Source organism: Alosa sapidissima, chromosome 3 (assembly GCF_018492685.1).
Source record: "Alosa sapidissima isolate fAloSap1 chromosome 3, fAloSap1.pri, whole genome shotgun sequence".
NCBI lineage: Eukaryota > Metazoa > Chordata > Actinopteri > Clupeiformes > Clupeidae > Alosa > Alosa sapidissima.
The window spans coordinates 13,832,879-13,851,682 of NC_055959.1; the positions used below are offsets into that span (position 1 = coordinate 13,832,879).

Genomic DNA, 18,804 nt, shown 5'->3' on the forward strand with positions numbered 1-18,804 from the left:
TTGGGTGGGCAACAGGGCAAAGCTGCTTACCAACCTCAAACTGATCATTAATCATTCACTTGGAAGACATGGAACTAGGGTTGCCACCTGTGTCTGACAAAAATCCTGGACATTTTTGACCATCCAATCGACCTTTTTGTTTGTAAGCAACGGCGCCTTTCGCACATCTAACCCAAGATAAAAACCGTCATTCTAAGCGACAATTGTATAGCTAAAATTAGTAAGAATGACAATTTAGTTATTTGTTTAGTTAATTGCTTTATTTAATAGCAGACCTTTATTATTTTGTTATTTTCAACAGTTTTTAGTTGTGGACACCTGGGGGCAGTATTGAGAAAAAAGGGGGAATACATAATTAGGTTCTGCTTTTTTGCTTATGTGGAATAAACTTTCCTTTCTCTGTCTCTCCTTGTCCCACACACTCTCCGTCTCCACCTTACCATTTCTAATGAACCTCCACGGTGCGTGCCCCCACCACCACCACCCATGTTATGCTAAGTCATTTTTGTAGACCCAATAAGGCTGTGCATGCGTTTATGGACGTAGGCACGCTTCAATTAAACTGAAATATACATTTTGCGCATCGTGTACAAAAATCCGGGACATTCAGTGTCCAGGATTTTTATTTTTATTTTCCTGGACAGACCATGAAAATCCTGGACAATCAGGAAAATCCTGGACAGGTGGCAACCCTACATGGAACCGGTTATGTGGTTGCCCTGCAACAAGTTACCCCACGTAAAAATGTAATTAATAATTTGCCCACACTTGTTGTGATCATAATATTGAGATTTAGGAAGATGAAATTGTTCACATACATAATACACTCCTTCATACCACCCTCAAGTTTCTTGAGAACTTTAAAGAAAATGAACAAATAGACAAAAAGCAGGTCAAATTATCGCGCATAGATATAAGTTATTGTGGGGGAAATGGTCTTGGATGAGTATATTTGTATATCTTCATTTAATAGAATAGAATAAAATGGATTATATTTTAATGTCCCCATGATGGAATTTGTTTTAGCACAGCATAGCCCAGGAACAGACAACTTAGATAGGCTAATTAACTTTAATATGTTTGTATTATTTTATTCAAATACAAAGAAATTTTATGTGAGTAAGGTATTTGTGTTTTTTTTTTTTATGTGTATGGTGTTTGTGTCTGGTTTCCCTAATGTATTTGTGCTAATTTCACATTTTGAGCCTGTTTCTGTTTATCTGCATGTTTTGCCTCATGCCACCCTTAAATTAATCAGTGCCTCACTAGTGCCACCCTTGTTAAAAATGTCTAGAATCGCCACTGCACAGCAGTGAATAATGAATAATCAAAAAAGCACTATTCAGAAAAATCTAGATGTAAACCCATGACTTTCAGACTTTTGACATTATTCTTTTAAGGAAGAGTTCTACAAGTGCACTGCTTAATCAAGTGTCAGCAATATGAACAAACAATCAGTGACAAAATAAACTGCGAGGGAATGCAAAAGGTGAGAGAATATACAATATAATAGTATCAGTATCAAGAAATAGGCCCAACTCCGGGATAAAAAAAAAAAAAAAAACTAGTTGATCCTTACGGGACCCCGTACGAACGCGACCGTAGTGTGGCGCGGGAAGTTCACGCTCACGCAAAGAGCTGCGGAAGTAGGCTACCCTGAAACGCTCTCAAAACAAACATGGATAGTTCTGTTGTACACTGGTTTAAAGGCTTTACAGCTGTCGTGTAGGCTAGTTTGGGTTAGGCTACAACTAGGAAATATAGACCTACGTTCAAGTATGGAAATAGTGGCCGATATTATTGAATTTCGAGTACCATCAGAGAACAACAAAACACTCTTCGTATGGGACATCCTCCCGGATCATTCTGAAGCCTATGTTTATGTAAGTCTGTGTCCCATGTAGGCTATTGACATAAGACGAAGAACTGCAGTATTTTCTCATGTTTGTTGTCGCATTCATAAACTGTAGCCCAAATTTCTGAAGAAGAGAGAATAGCTGACAGCTCTCTGTTTTTAATCGCACAGGAAGCTATTTGGAATGTCTTCTCCGCCTTCGGAGCTCTTTACCTCGTGAAGGTGTGTCCTAACGCCGCATTGGCCAAGCCAGGATTCTATGCAATGGTGAAGTTCTACTCTGCAGCGCAAGCGTCCAAAGCGCAGAGTTCCACAGACAAGACGTGCCTCTTCCAGCGCTCACCTGTGACAGTAAATTTGTCTGGTCCCATTATTATTTACCTAGGTTACTCAGTGGACAAACTCTACGATTTAAGCCTTGATTAAAATGCTTACACACTGATCACCTATGGTTTGTGTCCGTTACTGCAACAGTAGCCTAACACTAGAATAAGAAATGTTGCAGAAATTGGGGGAGATATGTCTTAGTTTGAATTGTACTGTTATATGTAGTTGGACAGAAGTCAGGCTTAGATAGATAGATGATAGATAAATACTTTATTGATCCTCAAGGGGAAATTCAAAATTCCCCTTTATAATTAATAAATTCCCCTTTTACATCAGTTTGCTTTTAACTACATATAAATGCATACATGAATAGATTTTATTTTATACTTCCTCTGAGATATTTTATTGATTTAACATCTGAATGTTGATTGTTTGTCTTTTTTCAATGCTTCTGTGTTTTAGGTTCGACTGAGCACCAGGGTGAATTCAGCTTTCCAACTCAATGCCAAACCTCTTAGCCATGCCAGATGCCAGGAACTAGCCAATCACTACCTGGGGTTCAATGGGTGGTCCACACATATCCTTACAGTAAGGAGCAAGTTTCGTCCTTAGTTTTGTGGCCAGATGGACCATTTCAGTACATTGTGCTGGAGTTTCACTTCCTGAACTTCAAAGGCTGATTCCTGACCTCAGTAACTGAACATCAGTTGTTCCCCCTGTTTTTCTGTCTATCGTGCTCTCCTTATGACTGAGGCTTGTTTTTTTTTTGGTTAAGATGAAGGACTTCTCCAGTTGTAGCAGACCTGGTACTGGCATTGATGGCTTGCCGGAGGGTGGCAGTGGTAGCCAGGAGTCGTTCCTGAAATACGGCTGCATGGTGGAGGTGACCTTCCCCCAGCACGGCACAAGCTGCCGGGGCATCGGCGTCACAGAGGAGCCCCTGGATGGAGATGAGCGTGAGTGTTTGGATACATGGACCTCCGACCCTGGGACCACCCCATGACTTTCATGCTATTTGCATTTCTATAAACGCTCGTGTTTCCTGTGTGGAAAACGAAAACAACAACAAAAACGACAAGCCATGTTGTTGCATAGAATCAATGGGAGCAGTAGAAAAACCCTGACTTATTTTTAGGTGTCTCTAAAGTTATCTCATTGTCAAATTGTCATTCATAGCTTTTGAATACTGTGGTGCAAGATTCTCACTGCTGCGGCTTAACTGCCATCTTGTTCAGGTCTTGAAGAGGTGCTTTGGAAGAGGGGGAAACTCCAGAAGTGGGCTAGAGACAAAGCAGTGGTCAATGCTTTTGAGAAAGTCCTTCTGGTTGTTCTGGGTGAGTCATTTTTGTCTTATCAGTGCTTATTCCACTGCTTGGTTGAATTTCCCATTGTTCTACGTAATTTAGAACGACCATTAACCGTATGTTATCTGCACACCTATGAAGTAGATCCATTTTTTTGGCCGTATCACACTTGTATATTAATTCGCCAAACTCGTTGTGAAGTTTAAATGAACTGTCACGTTGCATCCGAGCTGTAAAATGCAGACATTCAGAACATTGCAACATTGTAGCATATGACGGAGGTGGCTTTTAGCTAGATGGATGACAGCAGGCTAAGTAAAATAGTGATGTTTCAAAGCTAAAGTTCATCAGAATCTTGGTATACGCCCACTTGACAACGGGAGAGATAGAACTAACGACTGGCCTTTGGCCGTAGCAACCATCCATTTAGAACTAGTAACGGCAGTTTGTCCTGTGAGTTGAGAAATTAGTTGATATGTGTCAGAAGAAATTAGTTCTACAAACAAGATAGTTTTAGCGATTAAAACGTTTAAATTGTAACAGGAAATGAACACAACGCAAGTGGCAACAGTAGAATAAGCGGGATAATGGACTCCACGGTGGTCTGTTCACAGAAGTTAATGCACTTATGAGCCTCCGCTTCGCGTCGGGGCCGTTTTACAACCTCAACCGTGCATTAACTTCTGTGAACAGACCACCGTGTCGTCCATTATCCCTTACTTAGTGGAATTCAGATTGCTGAAAGTTTGCACTGTATGTCATTCCGAGGGCTGATGGTGGTGATATATGTTATGCATGATGTTTCATGTGTCTGTTAATCAGCAGCTTGACAAGATCTGTGTGTGCGTTCCTGTTCTCATATCTATCTCATATCTATTATCATAATTATAGATATTTCAAGAGTGTGTCCTTGGTAGTCTGGAGTTGACACTGTATCAGCCTTAGTGAATTTTACTCTGTCATCATGTTATGTTGAAAATAACATGCTATTATGGGTTAGAAGTATAATCTTATTCATCAAGTTATTTTGTTAATGGCTCATCCTACACTTATATATGAACTAAAAGGCAGTTGACGATCAGGGGCCTCATGTAAAAAGCTTGCGTACACACAAAAATCTTGCGTGCACCATCTTTCACACTCACGGTCGGATGTATCAAAAGTAAATGAACGTGAGAATGTGCGTTCCTCCCGGGTTTCTCCACAGCAACTATACAGTATGTGTGGCGTACGAACATTTCCAATGTGTATCTTCAGTTGGCAACACTTAAAGGCAATGCAGCGCAACATTATTAGGCCTAGTTGATCACGAGTCTAGGCCTTTATTTGCACAGCATATTGTGAAATGTGGGATAACATTTCAAAGTAGGCCTATGTATAAATGGGCATGCAACATGCGCAAATACTACTAAGCTATGCAACAGCCTACATTTATAATGACATCTATTAATATTTCAGATTTTTAAGAGCTTTCCTCGAAACCTGTGATGAATGGGGTTTGATTCACACATTTGCCCATGCCTTGAACATTTGCTGGGTGTTTTCACTTCATATCGCCGATAGTTTTCATTAAATACATATGGGACAGGATCATCCAAGTGAATAGATATAGCCTGACTAATAAGCTTGAATTGAAGCTATTTCCCTTAGTGTGATTGACTGCATAGGCTATTTTGATTTTCCTCGAGTAAGCATTTGCATTATTGTTGTCACACCTGTGTGCAAATTATAGGAATATGATCCAGAAATCATAATGTGGCAAGGTGGCGTGGATCAACTTTGTTAATTCTTGTTTAATTCTTGTTAATGACTTTTTAATTAATCCAGTTATTTTGTAATGGTCCAAATGCCCACCAAACCCCGTTATGCGAACCCTGTCACCTACTTGCAGACTGACCAATAGGGTGCATCCGCCTTTACATATGCAAATTAACCTGTCCCTATGCTTAACATTGGGTTTCTTTATGTTGTCATACATATTTTGGTGATTTTTCTCAGAAAAACGTTTTTTTTTTCTGTTTTGAATAATATGTTATTTGATGAAAAACATCTTAATGTGTATTGTAACACTTATCATTAATCTTTTATTATAACTGCTATGGTGTTATAAAAAGCTCATAATTCCAAATCAGATATAGGCTACATGAGTGGGAATGTTTTGTTTAGTGTAGAGTAGTAGTTGTATCACACAGGATTACATGAAATTTCTTGCAACATGGCTTTTAGTGGAGTGTATTAGTAGCCTAATGGCAATCCACAGTCATCAAAATGTACTCTGTCTACAAGACAATCATCTTGGATATTTGGTTTGGGCAGTGGCCTTGTTCAGGATGACTCGATTATCACTGGATTCCGTCTTCCAAACTGTCCTCAAGTTCTCAGGTGCTTTATGTGGTATCTTTCGGATGGTTCATCAGAAAACAGAACAAAGTGGGAATCAGCAAATATCGTGTGAATGTGAAGTGATAATGACTGATCGGATTATAGTATAAACGGCAAGTTTCAAATATGATACGTATTTTACATCGACTTGGTGGGCCACATATATTGTTTTCCAGCCTTCAAATTTGGTACTGGGAAAACCCATGACAGCAAGCTTTTATTGATAGTTTACTTTCGTGTTGTTTATTGAAAATGCCTGGCAAAGGCAATTTTTATTGCATCTTCCAGCAACAAAAACATGTTACATTTATTTAGCGCTTTTCTCAACACTCAAAGTGCTTCACATGGAAAGGGGGACCTCACTAGCACCCACCTGGGTGATGCACAGCAGCCATTGTGCGCCAGAACGCTCACCACACACTAGATTGAGGTGGAGAGTGAGGGAGCCAATCACACTGGGGGATGAGGTGGAGAGTGAATGAGCCAATCACACTGGGGGATGATTAGGGGGCCAGATTGAATGAGCCAGGTTGGAAATTTAGCCAGGACATCAGGGAATCCCCTACTCTTTGCGATAAGTGCCATGGGATCTTTAATGACCACAGTGAGTCAGGACCTCAGTTAAACGTCTCATCCGAAGGACGGCATCTCCTACAGTACAGTGTCCCCGTCACTGCACTGGGGCATTAGGATTGATCTTTTTGGCCAGCGGGAAGAATGCCACCTACTGACCACCCAGCAACACCACTTCCAGCAGCAACCTAGTTTTACCAAGGAGGTCTCCCATCCAAGTACTAACCAGGCCCACACCTGCTTAGCTTCAGTAATTCAGCTAAGACAGACACACAACCCACACCAAATGATGTAGGAAGTCCATATTTATATTCAACTTCCATTGACATTATAGGGCTAAACCCATTATTTTTGGCGTTATTTAAGAAAAAATGATATTTTCAGCCTAGCTTTATGGACGTCTTTAGTTGGAAACTTCTGAGGCTCGGTGAGCCACCTAAACATCAATAGAATTCAATAAAATTTCTCATGGAAGTTTTATTTGGTTAATGGAACAAAATTATTCTAGGGACAGATTGATTTTCAAATGTTTTTCAAAAAGTGAGGCGGATGATGCACCCTATTGACCAATGAATCTGCCACGGTCTCTGACCCTAGTAGCCACTGCCACGCTCTGTCACTACTGTTTTTTTGTTATTAATTACAAATGATAAAGACGTAAGTTTCTTGCCATTTCGTTGGATAAGAGCACTTCTACCTCGCATTCGCTGGAAATAAAGTTTTTTTTTTTCATTTGATGATTTCAATTATTACATTACTTTATTACATTGTCTAGTTAGCATATTTAAATGAGTGTGATTGAGGGAGGGTGGAGTGTAATGTTCGTGGATGTGCGCTTAATTTCGCGTTAATTGGGATGTACAAAGAAAAGTTGCGCAGATTGCTGCGTACGCACAGTTTCATACATCTGATTTTTTTTGTGCGCGTACTACTTTCCAGATTTTCGTGTATGAAATGTTTTAGTAGGAATTCCACGCAAGTCTTTGTACATTAGGCCCCAGGTGAGGACTTTTTTGTCTTTCAGGAATGAATGCTTATAGTAATTTATTTCAGAGACTTCAGACTTGCATTGATAAGGACTGAGTATCTGTAAAGCACTATGGCATTTTGTTCTTATGTGTCTGAAGGCAATGGGAAAGTGGCGGTTGAGTGTAAAATTGATCCAGATGAAATTCTCCCTAATGATGAAGTGGAAGGAATCATAAAGGTATGAAGCACCTCTTTTAAGCTGTGGCACAGATGGTACTGGAAAGGTGACAACCTTTTCTTTTTTTAAATAGTTTATTCCCACAACAGCGTGGTTAAAAATAAATTCAGTTTTTGGGACTCTTGATGCAAACAATTCCCCTATGATTAAACTGAGTAAAAATGGATTTATGAAAGCTTACTAATGCAGTTGTTGCTATATGGAGGTGGTTTTGAGCACCAAGTTGACCTACCATAGGTTTTACTTGGTCCATTTACAAAAATGTTGTATTAAACCCACTATAGAACCCTTTTAGACAGGAGATTGCAGTGTTTGTTCTGTTATGGTGGTTGTCATGTAGTGATTGTCCTTTCCTCATGTTAGTTTCCTGGTGTAAAGTTAGCTGGGTAACACTTTACTTGACAGTATTGATATAAGAGTGACATGACACTGTCATGACACATTAACCCTAACCCTAATTCTAACTTGTTTGACAAAAACCGAATGACAGAAGCGTCATGTCATAAACTTTTATGACTTGTTTATGACACGTTCATGACAGTGTCATGTCACTCTTATGTCGATACTGTCAAGTAAAGTGTAACCGTTAGCTGTATCATTGAACATGTCTTTTAATGTCATCTTTCATGTTGCTTCACTCAAATCTATGTACAGTATCAGTCATCACCTAGAAAATGAGCTATGACCTGTGGTAATGTTAGCTCTAAGTTTTCTGTTTTTATTTTTCCCTTTATGGGAGACCTAATGTGTTTTTTTTTCTCTGGCAGGTGAATGATATACCATGGAGTGAGTATGAGAAAGCTGGAGGGGATGAGGAGGACATCTCTTGGGACTTCAGTTTGCATGTGGCTGATTAGCACAGGAATGTTGAAGACGTGGAGCCTCACGATCAACCGTGGATCCCTACCTAAAGCCTTAGCTGAAGGACCAGAGAGAGAGCGAGGCAAGTGTTTTCCAAGCTCATTCAGTGAATGATCGGTAATATTGAATGTATTGGCAATTAATTGTTTTTATTTATTTATTTATTTGTCATCGTTAGAGTGTACAGTAATCTACTTACATTTGTTTTCTGACGTGTGTTATCACAATGAATCATAATATCAAGAATAATAATAATAATTAAAAAATTAATTCAATTACTGAAAATATGACCACCTTGAGTATTTGTTGAAATATTGTTGATGTAAATGTTTATTGTTTATTAAAAACAAAAATCAAATGGTTCCGTGTCATCCTTGTGGGGCTACATGGCCACCAAGTTTCGTGCAGCCCGGTCTTTCCCTGTCCTGGGAATTATTGGCTCACAATTACTGGGGGGGGGGGGGGGGGGGGGGGGGGGAATTGGGATAGGACACAGGGCGGACTCGCTTTAGTCAGCTGTGCCACAGTGCCCCCCATAAATATACAATTCAACAATATCAAAATAACCTGTTTCTTAATTTAAAAAAATAATAATTATTTAATTGATTTATGTCAAATATGTAACTGTATTCTGAATCACTTGAGGCTGGACATTTAGTGTTGAACACACTGCACCCCAGGGCCACCATACGAACGGCACTTCTGCCATTGTCTGAGCGGCCCTCTGTAGGCGATTACCGACCAAGCGACCTTCTAGTTTCGGGTAGGAAACCCCCTTCAGAAATTGAAACGGAAAAGAGCTGCTATGCTATAGGAATTCAGAGATCTGTTTTCTAAAGACTGCTGATGGCGCATATTTAGTTTGTTTATTATTGCACTTCTCAACTGTAGGAAGACCCCGAGAGCAAATCTTGTTAAGGGTGCCTTCAATGCTACTCATACATTAATTTCAGCATACACCTGTCTACTTAGAGCTTGTTTTTGTATGTATGTGTGCCCATATTTTTAACATCTAAATATGCATGGCAGAAATCCGGCACCCTATGGATACCAGAGTTAGTAATAAATATCTGAATCACTTGAGGCTGGTCATCTAGTGTTCGACACACTGTAGCACTGATATGAAGAAAGACCTTTTCCTTCCTCACTGTGGGTTCTAAATAAAAAGAGATAAATAATTGAAAAAGACATAAAGGACAAGTATTCATTTTAGGCTTGGACAATAGCATGTTAATCTTACCTTTGAATAGTGAGTTGTTAACCTTAGTTCTTTGGAGAGGTTGAATAGAGGTGTAGCAGGCTGTCAGCAGAATGGCCTCTCCCTCTCATCTGTGGGAGCAGGGCAGCTGCAGCTCTCAGCAACCCCTCCCTGTCCTCTCGCCTCAAAACAGCAGCACTCTCCTGGGAGCCCCAGCCAGAGGTGGAGAGCTGCACCTGTAACCTGCGTTGTGTTGAACCTGCGCGATTCAGCCCTGCACACACCCGGACTCGAACCCGCGAACAGCAGCACCTCGGATCGGGAGGCGAGCGCGCTAACAATTGAGCCAATAGCCCAGGCTACTGGCTCGCATGCCAGCAGCACTCTTGAGGCGTCGAGGAGTGAGGTTTACCAACATTCCACAAGCACAGCTAAGCTAACTGGCATCCGTTACACTCACCCCCCTAAACCTTACTCTCGATCCGGGTCACGGCACCAATGTAACCTGCGTTGTGTTGAACAAGCGATTCAGCCGTGCACATGCCCGGACTCGAACCCGTGAACAGCAGCACCTCGGATCGGGAGGCGAGCGCGCTAACAATTGAGCCAATAGCCCAGGCTACTGGCTCGCATGCCAGCAGCACTCTTGAGGCGTCGGGGAGTGAGGTTTACCAACGTTCCACAAGCACAGCTAAGCTAGCTGGCATCCGTTACACACCAACACCTGAGACACAACAAGGTCCACAATTCTGTAGTTCAGTTACTGTATGTAATTCAATACAACAAAATATTGACTCGTCTTGCTTAAGCATCACAGCCTCATAGAATTTTTTCTTGTTCAAGGGAACTTACTTTGTCAGAACCTTTTACATCCGGCTGTTGAAGAAAGTCACCGATGACCTTCAAAACAAAAGACACTTTTTCATTACTGATACACCATACAACGTTGAATATCTAGCGATACCGGCTCCAATCTGATACCATCACTTGTAGAGACAATAGAAATCTACCCCAGCCTCAGGGACGGTTCTCCCTATACGCAATTTGCGTAAGGCCCAGCAAGTAAATGAAGCCCCCCTCCCCTGTCTCCCCTTGAGTCAAGCTAGTGACAGACAGGTAGGCCTATACTGTTACATCGATGTTTCATAGGCTACATTACTGTAAGAACATGAACATGAAACCGAATTACCATTCAGGGCATGAAAAACGGAAGAAACTTCATGAAAATGAACAGCAGTCAGGTAAACTTGTGTTTGTTTCATGGTTTGATGTCTACTACACGCATCTCTCCAGCGCGTGTTGCTGGCCTAGCCTAGGCCAACCAAACAGGGAAGTGAATCCCCTGATCTGTCTGCGGCTTGCTTGCCAGCCTTTCCCAATCACGGTACTTAGCAAAGGGGTCATTCCACGTCAGTTCAACCAGGGCCCACGCACTTAGGTCTCAAAAAATTCTGAAAAAATTACCAGGTGTACCTGTTACCCAGGAGACACGCTGTAAAATTACTCTTATGTAAGATCAATACTTTCCATGATACAGCCAGTTTTACAGGGGGAGGGGGTGTCGATTTTGTCCAGCCTCGTTTTTTTTTTGTCAAAGTTCACAAGCCCACAGCGCAAGAACTAAACCATGTAGGAGGCTCAAATTTTGCATGGTGGTACATAAATAGGAATAGTATGTAGCAAAATTGTCACGTTTGGTCTGGATAATCCTGCATGGTCATAGCTGTCCCTCAAAGTTGATACAAGTTTTATTGGAGTTTTTGGCTGGGCTCTGTTTAAGCCTTCAGAAGACATATTTGTACTCAACATAGGCTCTTGATTTATTTTCCTTACTGAGATAAGTAGAAACACTCACAAAAAGCAATGAACAGAAAATAAATCCCTTCAGGGTCTGAACAGCAGACCTCACAAGTCTGAAAAATCATTTTGGTTATCATTTTCAGAGCACCCAAACACCTTGTGGGAATATACAAAGATTTTTTAAATATGTTTTTCCTTTTTCTCAATGATCCCTTCTTTTTGAAAACACCAATTTGACTTGTCTTACTCAAATCTTTCTTTTTTATTTTCCACCCTGAACATGGGCAAAATGCCCCATTGACATCAATATGTTTTATATAGTCACCACACTGCCACCTGTGGTTGTATAGAGTAACCTGTGGTAGATCAACTGCCAGTCTCAGGCTTTAAGCATACAAACTGGCTATATTAAGACTACACAGCCTGTTCAACTGCTTCCTCTCCCAAAATAAAAATAAATATTGTAGTGAGGACTTTTATTTCAAAATAAAAGTCCTCACTACAATATTTCACTGTTAAACAATTTAGCCCTTTAAACTACTGAACTTTTTAACTGTTCAGCCATTGTAACTGTTACTTTTCATCAACTATGACTCCTACCCACTGTAGCTAGTTAGCATGGTTAGCATGTTAGCATTGTTAATATTGCTAGCATTGTTAACATTTTTAACAAAACTGCTAAAAATGATTAGCTAAGTTAGCTAAGTAACATGGTTAGCATGTTAGCATGCTAGTTAGCATAACTGCTAAAAATGATTAGCTAGGTTAGCTAAGTAACATGGGGGGTATTCCATCAACCTCGCTAATGAAGGCGGCGCTTAACAGAAATAGCCTGGCTTAAACTAGCGTAGACTTTCACTTGGGGCTGAAGCCGTTCCATTAACTCAAGTTAGCGGCAACTTGGCCTCGTTTATTCAAGCGAGGTTTAGTTCAGCTTCATCTCTGCTCGTGCACGAGGTAGAAAAGTAGACCAAAACAGTAGATTGACGAAAAGACGATATATGTCGTAAAATGAAGACAATACTAGATGATTTCTGTTTGATAGGCAAGCGCCATCTACAGGATTTTCATCGTCATCAAATTTAACATCGAGAGAAAAAAATTGATTGCCTACAGAAATTGGAGAATAATCAAAGCATACATTTAAAACAACAATGCTAATGGTTTCATCAATTGCGAGTTTGATTGGCTTCACTCTTGAACACATAGACTATAGCCTACAGTCTATGCTTGAACAAAACGAGTGAATGAATAAATAGTATAAACTCAAAAACAACTTTGCCATATATTCAAAACTATCTATAGCCTACGTTCTTATTTTAAAAGAGTTCACTCCAAATTATTGTCTAGGTGTAGGTGGTCATAAAATAAATTAGTATCAACATAATAGCCTATTGTCTCCCATAAGTCCCAAAGTGTTTGAAATAAAATTATCTGAAATGCAATGGCTTTCAATTCAATTTATGCCTAGTTTTTGATCTGTGTGGCACACAGTTGATTTGACATTCATGAACAATCGTCGACACATGAAGCAGTTTTAATTATTCGCTGCCTAGGCTACAGAATAATTATCCTTTGGCTTGCATCAGATATGTCACTGAACAGCCTACCAAATGTGCATGACCCTTTATCAGCAGTAGACATATGTCTTTCATCAAAGATTATAACTAAAAATGCCATCATCAAGGTGATAAACAATGTAGCCTTAATACTTCGTATGGGAAGCGAACCTGCGAACACGCAAGAATGTAATTCCTATCCTATACCGTCTCGCTGCACGTTACACCACCACCGAACGTAAGTGACACAGAGTAGCACGATTCCTAGAACCACACGCATGTGAAGTTAAAACATGTTTAATCGTATAATCTTCATACATTCTTTGGAGGTAGTGAATGTGTAAATCCATGCTTGGTGCACTGTCGGAAAAAAAAACATTTCTATAGGCCTACTTCTAGTTTTGAAGTTGTAGGCTACAGGTGACGAGAGCACAGGTTGACGGAACCATCTTTTTGGACTCGTTTTCCGACTGATTGTTTTTTTTTTGCAACACAGCTTAATTTAGCTTGAAAGTTAACCTGCTACGGAGCAGGTTAGTTCTGTGGCATAAATTCCCATGGTTACCAAGCTGGGATTCACGTTAACCTCATTAATGGAACGGACTTCTCACTAAAATTAGCGAGACTTATCGAAATAAGCCAGGTTTGGCCTTTAGCGAGGTTGATGGAATACCCCCCAAGGTTAGCATAGTTAACATGTTAATATTGTTAGCATGCTAGTTAGCATAGTTAGCATAACTGCTAAAAATGATTAGCTAAGTTAGCTAAGTCACATGGTTATCATAGTTAACAGCATTAGCATTATTAACATTTAAAAAAAACTGCTAGAAAACATCAGCTAAATTAACTAAGTTAAGTAACTTGGTTAGCATTATTATCTTTGTTAACATAGTTAGCATAACTGCTAGCAAACATTAGAGCCATTCCAACTGTTAGTTATCGTCAATTATCTACCTAAATAATTTAACCATTTAAACTATCCACCTATTTAACTGTTCAGTCATTCCAACTATATTAAACCTCATCTACCTAGCAACCAAATATAGTTTGTTTTTACTCTGTATGATATTTTACATCATATTTTTGCATTTTCATGCACTGTATTTCCTTCAGGAAATGCTTTTCTAGTTTATACTAAACTACCTTCTGAAAACGACTGTATACTGTCTACAATGCATTATATATTTTGTCCTGTTTATGCACCATCTACTTTGTATATCACATTGCACTTTTTCATATTTAAACATTAAAATAGAAAAAAACATGCAATACATTTTTTTCTCATCTTAACATAAGTAATCAACTGAGAAAGTTTCATGGTGATAGCTATAATTTAAAAATGTTACTCTATTCACGCTTTAATGATCTTATTATGCTAATTATGCAAATTGCCCAAGGTACAACTTTTAGCAACCAGGTGGAAATCCATCCACTAGGCCTATAGATGACATTTCTGCAATAAATCTTTAAGGTACTCAACATTTCTGGGTTCACTATTGGGCCTATGGGAGATGCAACTACACTATAGGGCCTCATTTGCATATTTAAACATTAAAATAGAAAAAAACATGCAATGCATTTTTTCTCATCTTAACATAAGTAATCAACTGAGAAAGTTTCATGGTGATAGCAATAAAACTAGGGTACTCAACATATCTGGGTTCACTATTGGGCCTATGGGAGATGTAACTAGACTAAATAGGTTTTTCTGCTGTTGATTCGCTTACAGTCCTTGGTGGCCCTGTCAGTGCTGTAAAATGGTGCATTAAGACTACAAAAAGTCTCAAAAAGCATCTGAGCTAACATTCATTCCCAAACACCCACTAGGCTACTTCAATCCTCTATTTTTAAAGGTGTTTCAAGTAAGGAAGAGCATGGCTCAAAGTAGGGCTGAGAGGACGTAATTGACTACGTAAATTCGTCATAGTGAATTATTTGTGTCAACTCGCCGCAATATAGATTTATTAACGCACCCGTGATTTAAACCAAATATTTTAGAGCGCACTTTGGGCAGGGCGTACACATATTTGTTGCACGTGCTAGAAAATTCATTCTGTGCGATGGATGGATGATTTACCAACATTACTCATCGGTCCGATACAGTTTTGCCTATGTCTATACATGCGTGAGACTGCTTGATAACACTTTCATTATGGCTGCTTTAGCTACAGACCTTCAGCTACTGTATGTGTATGAACAGTCTAGCAACACATTTAACGAAGGCCCTTTTGGACATGTCAGTTATTTGCACCACTGGTTAGATGTAAAACTGCATTTTGTTTTAGACTACTGGTATTTAATTTGTGCATTGACAATAAAGTTGAATATCATATGAAATAAAGATGACTAAAATCTTGCATAATGTAGAAGAAGAAACTAATCCATGGCATGACCTCTCTTCTTGATAGTGGTTGAAAAATGCATGGAACTGACAGGGATTGTTTTGTTTATTAATAAATAAATAAATAAATAAATAAAAATAAAACCTTATGCTGATACCTTTTGCTTTTCCCAAATACAATGTAGCCTACAGGTGTACATGACCTTTCATCAGTCCAGTTGCAATGGATGAACTGTGATGAACTGCCCTACTTGTGATTGTTTAGAGATTTTAAAGGTTTTATAACAATGCTACACATTTTTTGCTTGTGCTACAAATGTATCCACCTTTGCATCGCCAGTAGGCTACTTTCTGTGCGGCCCGCACACACACACACACAGGCATGCCAAACAAGCATACACAAAAGTTTCAAGAGTGGGGGATGGAGTAGAAGATGGAGACAAATTGATGTGTGATTTATTTTCGCGGAACGGATGTACAGGACTGAGCGGCAGTCATATTTTGTACCGCTATGTAGTACATCTAGTTAACCTCATGTGAAGACTTGCATATGAAGAACATAATTCACATTCATATGAAATGCATTCTAGTTTTGGTCCCACTGACCTATAGTAGCACTGTATATTTTGCTCCTCCAACTAATATGTTCCATTGAAACAAATCGTGGTAAAATTACACTTGAATGTCACAGTATGCATTTACATGTAGTATACATTATTTGATGTGTCATTTAACTGAAAAGTAAAATGCGATGTACAGTTCTACATGTTATGTTATTTTCTACATCTGAGAAACCTCAAATCTAAAATGTACATCTCCCGCATGTCTCTCTTATAATGCAATAATTCATTTGAATTATTTTATTTGCTCTGTCAATAAAGATGACTGATAAATAGAAGTTAGTAAAGCTCTACCATTCTCAAGTAATTTTAACATGCTCTTACCTTCTCTGGGGTTTGTAGTGCGGTTTCTGATTTTGGGGAGCCCAATTTCCCGTAACATTTCTTGAAAGTCATAGTAAATCTGGGGCAAGCTCTCTTTCTGGCTTGTATGGTCCATGCTACGGTATGTTTGTTAACACTCTGCCTACTCACACTGACCAAATGTACTAGCCTGACAAGCCTGACCCAAATGTACAGCAACAGTTTGTAATCTTTGCAAGATAGGTGGCAACAGTGTGTGGACTGACAACAACTTGGGATGTTTATATTCTGCCATGCAGGAGGACAATCACAGCACTTTCAACGGCCACTTTGTTGCCATCTGAATCTGAGAGTCTCTCTGATTGAAGCAATAGTGGTTCCTGGGGAGAAAAAATAGATAAGCAGATAGTCTGATGATTATGGAGGCCGGCTTCCGCCATTATACTAATAAAAAATTCTGCTAAATTGCAACTATTCTTTTTTTTTTTTACTACAGTTGCATCTCTATTTCTCGGAATTCTGACTTTTCTCACAAATTGCGGCTATTTCTCGTAACTGGGACTTTATTTCTAGTATTTTGATATTTTTAGTCCTGAGTGCTTTTCCAACCAACAAATAGATGAAACCACCTGTCTGCCCGCCCCCCCCCCCCTGTACTGGCCCACACACTATAAAACTGATCTGAAAATAAACTCAGATCCAGAACTAGTAATTAAAAGCACAAGCTACTTTTATTAACAAGTTTAACAAACACAACTTTGCAAATAAAACAAACATTTAAAAATTATACAAGCTTTTATATATACACTTCAGAAATTACACCAGTTAAAATATACTTGAGGCTGGTATCAGGCCCGCTGCTGGCGATTTGGGTGCCCTTAGCAGAAAAAATAAGGGAACATTTCAATTACACATGGGGTGTGTTCGAAACGGGTAAAGTTGCTGCCTTTTAAGATATCTAACTGGGGAGCAAGGAAAAAACAAATTCTGCTGCCTTTTAAGATATCTTAGAATTCCCAAATAACGGTCATTTTTGAAGGCAGCATCGATGCACACTTCATGCTGCCTCCTACCAATAATCCCTTGCGGCAACATCTGAAACAGCTGTGAAAGGTAAACAAACATGGCGGATGACATCGGTAATGGCTGCTGAATCTGTTTAAAATGTCATTTGTGTGATCTTATTTTGCTTAGATTTGCAGATTACAGATTAGAAATAAACGATTTACTATCTGATTATGCCATTGTTGTAACCATTAATAGCGTCTGGTCTGATATATCTGCCGGCCGTAAAACTAATTTATACCGTTAGCCTGCTAGCTTACGTAAGCTAATTAGTTTAACGTCAGGCCTTTGCTAACGTCATACCGTAGTGTTAACCAAAGATTCTAGAGTGCTACGCTCATTTTTAAAAGATGCATTTAATCCAAAGTCATGTCTAGTGAGACAGCTCTCTATGTAGGGAGGGAGGCAGTAGGCAGCTGTCTCCCGTTTGGAACACACCCATGGTGTGCAGTCCAAGGTCATTGTGCTTAATGGTAAGTTCTTAGTCTCTCAAAGCACTTCATTATAGTGCAACAGAACAGTAATCAGCATGTTTGACTACTTGAAAATGTATGTGTAAAGTATTGAGGACTGTTGGCTGGTGTGGATTGGTGCTGCCAGAATGATGTGTCGATTAAAACACGGGAATCCAGTTTTCCAGTCAACTCTTATTTTATTTTCCAGCTTTGGTTTTCTTTGAGTGTTATTGCTGGTGTCTACAAGCAAACAACCAACAAGGCAATCTCAGTATCATAACTTCAAATCATAAAGGAAATGCATTAATATGCAAATAGCAATGACTAAACACAGAAATAATTAAGCAAAGTGAATACCACATTACATAAACTAAATGAATCCTCATTGCTCCTATGAGCTTGAATGTGCCTGCAAAAAGACAATGCCAAGAGCATATGCCATGCACACTAAAGCTCTAAAAAGTACACAAAATAACATTCAAAGGAACTTGATATACTTAACAAATACTACTTCTATGCTGATGATACACAGCTGTATCTGCCCATTAGTTCCTCTGATCCTAGTATGCTGAATTCCTTAAATGAATGTCTTTGTGACATAAAAAACTGGATGTCAAACAATTTCCTCCAGTTGAATTCTGACAAAACAGAAGTCCTCATCATTGGATCCCAGCACATAGTGAAACAAATGATACCATCCTTAGGTCCCGTTCAATTTTTAGACTGTGTAAAACCTGTTGCAAAGAATCTTGGTGTCTGGTTTGACAGTAATTTAAGCTTTGAACGTCACATCACAAAGCTCATACAGTCTTGTTTCTATCACCTCAGAAATATTTCCAAGATTAGGTTCCATCTTAACTTTTAAAGACACTGAGACCATTATACATGCATTTATTTCTTCACGCCTGGATTACTGCAATAGTCTTTTTTCTTGTCTGAACCAAAAATCTATAA

At 39.3% G+C, this 18,804-nt stretch overlaps 1 protein-coding gene and 1 long non-coding RNA gene across 4 annotated transcripts; one reads left to right on the forward strand and one right to left on the reverse strand.

Moving 5' to 3' along the window:
* Positions 1-1,605: 1,605 nt before the first annotated feature.
* On the forward strand, positions 1,606-8,870 carry rdm1 (RAD52 motif containing 1). Of its 3 annotated transcripts, none has more exons than XM_042086053.1 (7): positions 1,606-1,883; positions 2,027-2,206; positions 2,645-2,770; positions 2,958-3,138; positions 3,418-3,516; positions 7,569-7,648; positions 8,416-8,870. In XM_042086053.1, exons 1-7 carry the CDS (start codon positions 1,779-1,781, stop codon positions 8,503-8,505), a joined length of 861 nt encoding a protein of 286 aa, XP_041941987.1. In that variant the 5' UTR covers positions 1,606-1,778; the 3' UTR covers positions 8,506-8,870. The 3 variants fall into 3 exon arrangements, with proteins under 3 accessions (XP_041941987.1, XP_041941988.1, XP_041941990.1); XM_042086054.1 differs by having other exon boundaries at positions 2,027-2,200; XM_042086056.1 differs by having other exon boundaries at positions 2,027-2,122.
* Positions 8,871-9,856: 986 nt separating this feature from the next.
* On the reverse strand, positions 9,857-10,596 carry LOC121705205. The gene is made up of 3 exons (XR_006030731.1): positions 10,560-10,596; positions 10,426-10,431; positions 9,857-9,943 (listed from the first exon to the last, which is right to left on the reverse strand). It is a non-coding gene; the product is annotated as an uncharacterized LOC121705205 (long non-coding RNA).
* Between the last annotated feature and the right edge of the window lie 8,208 nt (positions 10,597-18,804).

What these genes read in the sequence shown, in the direction of transcription:
- rdm1 (XM_042086053.1), top strand. Translation starts at nt 1,779, where the DNA reads ATGGAAATAGTGGCCGATATTATTGAATTTCGAGTACCATCAGAGAAC. An exon ending in ATTCTGAAGCCTATGTTTAT is followed by an intron (nt 1,884 to 2,026) that starts GTAAGTCTGTGT and finishes TTAATCGCACAG; the next exon opens with GAAGCTATTTGGAATGTCTT. An exon ending in GGTCCACACATATCCTTACA is followed by an intron (nt 2,771 to 2,957) that starts GTAAGGAGCAAG and finishes TTTTTGGTTAAG; the next exon opens with ATGAAGGACTTCTCCAGTTG.